This window comes from Myotis lucifugus, unplaced genomic scaffold (genome assembly GCF_000147115.1).
Source record: "Myotis lucifugus unplaced genomic scaffold, Myoluc2.0 scaffold_48, whole genome shotgun sequence".
Classification (NCBI taxonomy): domain Eukaryota; kingdom Metazoa; phylum Chordata; class Mammalia; order Chiroptera; family Vespertilionidae; genus Myotis; species Myotis lucifugus.
Genome location: NW_005871096.1, coordinates 5,139,555 through 5,149,440, shown reverse-complemented (window position 1 = coordinate 5,149,440; position 9,886 = coordinate 5,139,555). Strand labels below are relative to the sequence as shown.

Sequence of the window (9,886 nt, the reverse complement as noted above, 5' to 3'; positions counted from 1 at the left end):
CCTTAAAGCACCTAGATAAGGAAATGAGGCTTGGAGGGGTTAAACAGCAGCAAGTGAAAGAACTGATGTTTACATCCAGATTTTCTACACTCCATAGTTTTCCCTTTTCACTGTGCTGTCAAAATTGCTTATAGTCACAAAAGCACTCAATACTAGCAAATCATGCCACCTCTGTGCTCTACATATACTTATTTATGTCTATATTATAGTAGTTATATATTTTTATATATTATATAATATATACAGGGTGTCCCAAAAATACGTGTATGTACTTTAACAGCTGATAACTCAATTGTGAAAATAAAATGTATTTTAATAAACACTACCTTTATAATTATTCAAAGTGTGTGTATAGCCCTCGCTGGTTTGGCTGAGTGGATAGTGTCAGCCTGCGGACTGAAGGGTTCCTGGTTCAATTCTGGTCAAGGGCACATGCGGCTCGATCCCCAGTAGGGGGCTTGCAGGAGGCAGCTGATCAATCAGCTCATCATTGATGTTTCTATCTCTCCCTCTCCCTTCCTCTCTGAAATCAATAAAAATACATTAAAAAAACAGTGTGTGTATACATTTTTTGGGACATCCTATATTTATATACATATATATGATAATAAAATATATTACAAAGTAAAAACTAGAAATTGCCCTGTGTTCTATATTAAAGAAGACATTACGTACATCCGTGCCGTAGATGAGGAAATCACCAGTTAAGGCATGACATAAGATCCGGCACTTATCATCCACTGCTGGGAAGAGTCGAGTCTCACGCTCTTCTTGAGTATCCAAGAGTTCACTTTCTATCTAAAACAAAGAATAGCAGTGGCTCGTAGGGGAGGATCTTTTCCTTAGGTTCAGTTAAGCATTCAGACTCAGCAGACTGCATAGGCCAGTTTACTCAAAGGCGTCAGGCAGGAAGCACGGCTTACGAGCAGGGCAGCATTAGACCCCCCTCTTTAGCGGGAACACAGGCTCTGAAGTTGTCTGGTGGCTAATCCCTGGCTTCCCAGAAGCAAAGAGCCAAGAACAAATGTGGCAGATGCCCTGGTTTGGAAGCCCCATATTCCAGGGCCAGTATCTCTTGGACAACTCGAGGCCTAGTTTCAAGGACCCCCACAAGCAACATGCCTAAATGTACGAGGCAGTGCACTCCAGGAGGCCCAGATGTGTGGCATTCCCATCAGCTTTTATAGTTCATTTATGGTTTCTCCATACAGTTACCAACAGGGTCATTTTTACCATAAGCATTGTTGGAAGTAGCACAGTTGATAAAGTGCCAGGTTTCTTGCCAGAGCTAGAAAACTAATTGAACATCTCCTTGCAGAAGGGTAAAGATTTTGTTAATCCTTTATCCACACCTGGCTTTCTAGCTAGTCTGTACAAGGTTGCTTCCTGACCGAAGTTTTTAATAAGACACTAAGTTAACTGAGCAGGCCTCCAGGACATCAAAATTATACTTACCAAGTGTAACTGGACTTTGCCTTCAAAAAGAGCAGCAGCATAGTCTGAATGAAGGCAAACACTGGCTACTGTCCCCAGATACTCCACATCTTTCAATTTTTTCACACCTGTAGCAATTAAAACAAACACATTAAAATATGAATAAAATTATATAAATATTTGCAAATAATGTTAAGCTTTGCAAGGATATTCTGAGCCTAAAATTTTTATTTTAGCCATGCTAAAGGAAATAGTTGCCATATAAATTTGCCTTTCAGAATTCTATAATGGTTCCCATGAAACAGAGTAATCGAAAATAAAATCACATGCAAAACAGATATTAAACCTTAGTGACAATAAGCTTAATGGTATCTTCTATCTGAGAATAATTCTCAGGCTTGCTCTATTGCTGAGGGATATCTGACCTCCAGTGAGGGAAGGGACTGGATAGGGTGGGGAAAGAAGGAGGGGGAAAGCAAGGCTCCCTTCAGATGCTAATAGTCATTATCCAAACAATAAAATCAGGGAGGAAACCAGACCAAGGAGTCATTGTGCAAAGGTAGATCCCACTTTTTATTATTTGTGTGTTTGTTTGTTTGTTAATCCTCATCTGAGGATACTTTTCCATGGATTTTAGAGAGAGTGGAAGGAAGGGGGAGTCAGAGAGAGAGACATCAACGTGAGAAGCATATCAAGCCTGCAACCGAAGCACGTGCTCTTGACCAGAATCAAACCTGCACAATTTACAATAGTTAAAGTCCCAAGTGCCCATCAGTAGACGAGTGGATGAAAGAGCTGTGGTACATTTATACCTTGGGATTCTATGCAGCAGTAAAAAAGAAGGATCTCTTACCCTTTGAGGCAGCATGGAGGGGCCTGGAGAGTATTATGCTAAGTGAAATAAGCCAGATAGAGAAAGGTAAGTATCACATGATCTCACTCATATGTGGAATCTAATGAACAAAATAAACTGATAAACAAAATAGATCCAGAGACACAGAACCATAGAATAGACTGCGGAATCTCAGAAGGAGGAAGGAGGGGAGGGTCGGTGGGTGGGAAGAGATCAACCAAAGAACTTGTTTGCATCTATGCATAAGCTATGGACACAGACAATAGGGTGGTGGCTGGCGGTGGGGGCAGGCTAGAAGAGGTCAATGGGGGGAGACCAGGGAATATATATAATACTTTCAACAATAAATAATTTTTATGAAACCACCTTGAATGTATGGGTATCAATTTTCTGTAGAATCAAAATGATTTATGGAAATTCTAGAATCAAAATTAATTCTTTAAATCTAGGTTGAAGAATACATTACTCCTGAAAAGTTCAAATACTGGGAAAAAGTAGGAAATGACCTTGGATTTCATTATACGGCAAGTGGCCCTCTGGTGCGTTCTTCGTATAAAGCAGGTGAGGTAGACTGTGCAGGATGGTTTCATGTAGGCCATAACTTTCCACATTTACATTTTAATAGTTGTGGTTGTCTTTTGTGAAGAAGAAAAAAAGTGGGGAGCGTTTGGGGGAACTTCCTTAGGAGATTTGTTTCATAAGGGTCATATTGAGGGAACATTTACTCTTAGTTGTTCATTTGTTAAATAAAGAATCTTTCCCTACCTTAATATGTAATAGCTCAGCTACTCTGATGAAAGCAGAAGTAATCAGTTTATTCTATGCTTGGATATCAATAGTAGGTTACTCAGAAATGACAAAGATCCATCAAGCATATAACATGGTTTTTTGGAAAATGTAGTCATTTGACAATGATGCCAGTTGTTTCTCCAAATTTTAGATCAAATTAAACCCTGAAAAGTGTTTGACAGCATTGCTGCCTGCAACATTAATAGCTTTGTGTTTTTCTTCCCAGAGGCAACAGAAAAAAATTCTTAAGATTATTTTCCCTATAAACATTTTTTGTTTTTACTTGCTACATGCAATTTTTCACCTTGGTAATTTTAGCTCTTATTTTGATCCATAGTTTGAGCTGACTAGTGAAAATAAAAGCCTTTTCCAAGAGATTAAAAATCATGATAATGGCTATTAAAAGGTTTGTGAGAACATATCTGAAAATTTAATTTAATCCAAGAAATCTTTATGGTGTTTGCCCTGTCAGTTAGACTTAGTTATAATTTTTTGAAGAATAAACAGCTAGTTATTTTTTGGATGTGTCTGAGCCATGTTGTTACTGTTAATGATCTTTTCTTTTTATTTCATTTTATTTTTTAAAATACTTTTATCTGCTCTATCCCTTTTATTTTTTTGTTTATTTTTAAATCCTCATCCAAGGATATTTTTCCATTGATTTTAGAGAGAATGGAATAGAGAGGGAAAGACAGAGAGAAACATCAGTGTGAGAGAAACACATCAGTTGGTTGCCTCCTGCAGGAGCCCTGACCAGGGCCCGGGGCTGGGGAGAAGCCTGCAACCACTGTAGGTACCCTTGACCGGAATCGAACCCCGACCCTTAGGTCTGCTCTACCCACTGAGCCAAACTGGCTAGGGCTTAATGCTCTTTTAAATGACTTTTATATTAGGGTCTAAATCATAGATATGCTTAAATTTGGCATGAATTATATTTATAAAAATTATACAAAGTATAAGTAATATTTACTGTGTTCCTGTAAAGAAATTAAATGAAGTAATAATAGCTTATCCTAGTTACAAAACCCAAGAGTTAAATTGACTTCATTGACAGGATGTGGGGACTTTGGAAACTAATAATTACAAGTGATTTATTCTTCAGTCAGTGCTAGCAAGCTAACACTATATAAAGAATAGAAAAATATCAGCTTCCAAAGTGGTTACAGTCGAGTACTGTCATTTGAAAGGAGTTTTTATTTTGTTGTTTTTGGTTTTGTGTATGTGGGTATGTTTTTAAGGAAATTTTCTAACATTTATAAGGAAATTAATTATGAACATTTTAATGCTTTTTAAATTACCAGTAAAAGATCAAATTCTGGTTATAGAGCATTAGATTCAGACCATGCATTAGGATCTGATAATAACATTTGTTTCACTCCTATCAGATTTAGATAGAGGTATGGAGCAGCAAGGATTGTTTTCTCCATTACTTGGCTAGTTTATGAGCTTTGGGATTCTTTGTGATTGTATACGGGGACGGTTGCGATCTACTCGTATATTTGGATGACAAAGAGACTTGATCAGACTCCTCATAAAATCAGACCTGCAGCTCTGAGCTCTGCCAGTAAGCATTGAGCTGTGCTCTCACAGTGATAGACACACCTTAAGGGGCGGAGAAGAAGCCATTATAAAGGAAGAGCTCTTGCTTCCCTAGAGGGGAATGAGCTAAAGAGATTCCATCAGATGAGTCTGCTCAACTGAAACGAGGTCTGTTTTATAAACATCACATCTAGGCTAATAATGTAGCAGAATTGCTCTCTGAAATGAATTGTGCCAACAGCAATACCTTTGTCAGTGATGAGGAATAGATAGTGCACATAGTGTGGAATAAATGTACAGAAAACCCATAGATACAATAGGGTCATCCTTTATAATACTGAGTTACTAGAAAGAATAATAGTAAATTATTTCATGCATATGTGGAATTTAATGAACAAACTGAACTAACAAGCAAAATAGAGACAGACACATAGTGAGAGAGCAGGCAGACAGCTTTGGTGGTGGTGGGGTGGGAGGGTTGTGGGGGAGGAGGGATTGAACAAAAAAGAAAAAGAACTCGCCCTAGCTGGTTTGGCTCGGTGGATAGAGCGTCAGCCTGCGGACTCAGGGGTCCCGGGTTCGATTCCGGTCGAGGGCATGTGCCTTGGTTGCGGGCACATCCCCAGTGGGGGGTGTGCAGGAGGCAGCTGGTCGATGTTTCTCTCTCATCGATGTTTCTAACTCTCTATCTCTCTCCCTTCCTCTCTGTAAAAAATCAATAAAATATATTTAAAAAAAAAAAAGAAAAAGAAAAAGAACTCATGGATACAGGCAACAGTATGGTGACTACAGGGGAGAGGAAGGTGGGTGAAGGTGGGAGAGGGTAAAGGGGGGATAAATGGTGATGGAAAAAATACAATAAAGAGAAAAAAACAAGAATAATAGTAGAGATTGTAGTGATCATAAAAAAATTATTTTAAGAATAATGACTAATCATTGTTGGGGAAAGAGGCAAAGATATAGGAGATATTATTGCCATTGAGAAGAGAGAAATGCCAACAAACACAAAAATCTTTAAAGGGAAACACTGAAGTATAATTATTCTGACATTGACTTTAAATTGATATTAATCTATTTTCATTTTTCCTAAATAGGTGAGTTTTTCCTGAAAAATTTAGTGGCTAAAAGAAAAACAAAAGCCCTGTAACACTTAACAAGACATTCAAGATCACACGAATTTTGAGAACTGGATTCCATTTGCTAACAGAGGTGGTGGCAGAATGCCTATGCTTCGCTGGATGAACCCTAATTTTTGTTTTAAGAAAAATGTCAATAAGTTGTGCATATTTAATTATAGCAATGTATTTGCCTTTTAACATATCTTTTTTGTCCCAATAGACAGTTGCTTGCTGTGATGTAATCATAAAACATCCTTGTAAGAGCTTACTGTTTTACAGTATAATTTAAAAATGCATTGAAAACTTCTAGCAAACCTTAAGCCTCTCTGACTTGTGCATCATTGATGCATTGCATTTCTGATAAATAACATATTGCGATGAAACAGGCAATATAGCTGGAGACTCTGATCAAATTACGTGTAATTAGATTTGTTCTTCACATAACAGTATAACATCATTGGGATGATTTAGAAAGGCTTAAGAGCTTGCATGTTGACTTTTACATTGGTGTGACCACTGTAAAATAGTTTTGCATCAATTACTTGTTTAGGGCCTCTGTGAAACCAAGACCACGATGTTGTCTGAGACAGGGAAATGTGATCTAAGGGTAGTTTGCTATCACCATGCACTGTCCCTTTTATTCCTCACATTGCTCTGAGGAGGCGGTTGTATGCATAATAGTAGTGATCTGAGTAAGGAATTTATTTCCTAAGTACCAGGAACTTTTGACTGAATCTTGTCTTTCTTCTACATCTCACAAAGGAAGTCTTTAGGTGACTATATTGTAAAATATGTAATGTGGATAGCCAGTTCTGTTTTGAGTTTTAAAATGTGTGAACTAGTATTTTTAATAAAAATAATGCATAACTTTGAAAATTAGTACATTTTAATTTCACTCACGGGAATCAAACATACTTTGATTCACTTTCTTTAGAGATCCTAGTAAATTTTGCCGTGTAAAATTAACTCCATCACTTTAAATGTAAACATCTCTGACAACCATCCTCCCTAAAATCTATTCTTTCACGGGAATAATAGATTAGATTCTAATGTTTCCTCATTTTGCACTATGGAGGCAAATGGGAATGAAACATTTTAGCAGAAGAATCTTTTCTGCTAAATGAAATTTAATGGAATCCAGTGTAAAATAATTAAAATGGCATAACTAACCATTATACCATGACTAAAATCCATGACCTAATGCCTGGCTCTTGCTGGACATTCGGATGTGATGAACATATGCTGTAAAGGTGTACTCCCTTGCACACCTGTAACAGACATACAGGCTTGAATTTTTAAGAGGCCAGGGCAGAGCTTTGACCTTCCTAAACAATGATGCATTAATAAGAAGTACATTTCGCCCCAGCCAGCTTGGCTCAGTGGATAGAACGTCAGCCCGAGGACTGTAGGGTCCCACGTTGGATTCTGGTCAAGGGCATATACCTTGGTTGCAGGCTCGACCCCAGGTCCTGGTCAGGGCAAGTCCGGGAGATAACCAATCGATGTGTTTCTCTCACATAGGTGTTTCTCTCTCTGTGTTTTTCCCCCTCCCTTCCACTCTCTAAAAATCAATAGAAAAATATCCTCCAGTGACAATTAACAACAACAAAAAAGTACATTTAAATGCAGAGGCATGGCAGGAGGTCTCTACAAAAATTCTTGATTGGGCAGCACAAGTTAATAAATACATCAGTGTTCTCCCATGTGTTACAATTTGTTATGTGCCCATTTCAGTATGTCTGCTCTTTTTATTTATGTAGTACAGATGGTGTTTTTAATAAAGTGAAAGTGATAAATGCACATTGTTGTTTTTTTTAAGAAAACTAGCCCCTTTCCAACTGAGAAACCACCTCCTGTAACCCACTTCCTGTTTGGCGAGATAATAAATGTCTTTATTAATGAAACTGGTTTACTAGAAAATAGGAGTTTCTCTTCCCTGAAGCTGGAAGCATCGTAACTTTAGAGGTATTATTACGTTAAGAAATGTGAGCACCAGTGGCCATAGGCAGAAAAATGGGGAAAACACCACAAAGAAAAATTCAGAATGTAAGTAGAGCAAAATAGCAGGAGCAGGAGCAGCAGCTGAGAGGGGTGTGAGTGGTCCTTCACCCCCTGGGGATTCCCGGGCACACGTCCACACTGTAACATACATTTATGCTAATGATATACCACTGTAATGTATTTTACATTGGGCTTCCATGGAGATTTCATACAGCCAGTGTTCTCTTGCTAAAATTGTGGCCACCACATTTAAATTTTCAAGAGCTCTTTGATTATTCCATATTTAAAAAATAGCATCCTGTTCTTGTTTCCTAGCTGCAATTTCTACCAATTTTCTCTCTAAAGATAGCTAGTTTTTTTAAGTTGGAGTTTTCTGCATTGAGCATTGTCTGCTTCCTTTGTCTTGGTCTCTGCCCCTTGGGTTGAAGGCTCCCCTCAAATGCCTGGTGATCCTTGGCTCTCCATGCATACTAAGTGTAGACACTCTACAGCTAGCTGGAAGCTGGGGTGGGGGGAGCTATTAGCCAGTCAGAAAGACAATACCTTATGATCTCACTTATATGTGGAATCTAATGAACGAAATAAACTGACCAACAAAATAGAAACAGGCATGGACACAGAGAACAGACTGACAGATCTCAGAGCGCAGGGGGGACTGGATGAATGAAGGTGAAGGGATTAGCCAAAAAAACGTATACATAACATATAGACACAGACAATAGTGTAGTGATAGCCAGAGGGAAAGGAGAGTGGGGACGAGGTGGAGGTGGGCAAAGTGAGGGCAAATGGGGATGGAAAGAGACTGATTGGAGCAATGAGCCCAGGATGCAGTGTGCAGATGATGGTTTATTGAGTTGTACACTTGAAACCTGTATGGTTTTGCAAACCAATGTCACTCCAATAAATTCACTTTAAAAATAAAACTTTACTATAGGGTGCTGTGCGGGGGAGGGTTTGAGCTGGATTTTTTTTTTTTAATTTTTTTAAAATCTTCACCCAAGGATATTTTTTTGTTTTGATTTAGATTGAGGAAGGGAGAGAGACAGAGACAAATATCAATCAGTTGCCTCCAGCACATGCCCCAACCAGGGATAGAACCCCCAACCTAGGTATGTGCCCTGACCAGGAATCAAATCTGCCACCTGTCTGTATAGGTTGGTGCTCCAATCAACTGAGCCACACAGGCCAGGGCAATGAGCTGGTTTTTTCAATGAAGGACTCCCAAATGTCAGGATTATTCCTCTAAAGCCAATCAAGTTATCTTTCCTTGAGGGTTATAAACGTGGGTTATAAATGTGATTTGTGTTGAGGGACCCCACCGGTGCACAAATCCATGCACCAGGCCTCCAACACCCCGAGGGGTCCCGGATTGTGAGAGGGCACAATCTGTGCAGCGGGCCTCTAGTCCTATCTAATAATAGACAAACATGGTAATTGACCATACCTTCGATACGCCTCCCATTGGCTAATCAGCATGATATGCAAATTAACTACCAACAAAGATGGTGGTTAATTTGCATACATAGGCTCCAAGCAGTGGAGCGAAGCCTGAAGGCCCGGGGCTGGCAGAGCAGCGAGGCCTGACGTTTCCGGGGCTGGTGGAGCAGCGAAGGCCTGGGCCCCAGGTGCCGGAGGCAAACCGGTGCCAGCAGCCAGGGGAAAGGAAGGCCTATTGCACGAATCTCTTCATGCAACAGACCTCTAGTATACATGTAAGATCTTTGGTTAATCTCTTCCCACCCTCCACCCTTTCTTCTGAGATTCATCAGTCTGTTCCATGTTTCCATGCCTGTGGTTTCCACTCCTGTGTTGAGCGTCTGCCCTCTGTTGGACAGTGTGCATCATAGCTACTGGATGGTTGCCTGCTCCGCCCGTTCACTTATGCTTTTATATATATAGATTCTGCCTAAGGCCATAGGTACTCACTCATATGAGTACCTCTAAATATAGGATGCTCTCAACTAAGAAGAGCTCCTATTCAAACAGCTTTTCATATTTGGGCACAGGATATGGGTTAATGAATTTACAGACAAATGTGGCTTATCATTGTAACCACCACAATCTTTATTAGTGAAGAACCCTTTGGGGTATGAGTTCTTTAGAGAACTTGATGAAAACTATAAACTCTATAACCAGAAAAAAAATCATGAAC

At 39.3% G+C, this 9,886-nt stretch overlaps 1 protein-coding gene across 3 annotated transcripts in view; it reads left to right on the top strand.

Moving 5' to 3' along the window:
- LIAS (lipoic acid synthetase) overlaps window positions 1–7,533 on the top strand; it is a 26,149-nt gene extending 18,616 nt beyond the window's left edge. For 2 of the 3 annotated variants that reach the window (XM_014455627.2, XM_006088499.3), the window contains exons 10-11: window positions 2,737–2,848; window positions 5,710–7,533. In XM_014455627.2, coding sequence (XP_014311113.1) covers window positions 2,737–2,848; window positions 5,710–5,762 — 165 coding nt within the window. In that variant the 3' untranslated portion in view covers window positions 5,763–7,533. The remainder of the gene's footprint in view (window positions 1–2,736; window positions 2,849–5,709) is intronic. The other variant, XM_023753649.1, reaches the window with a different exon arrangement.
- The last annotated feature ends 2,353 nt before the right edge of the window (window positions 7,534–9,886 follow it).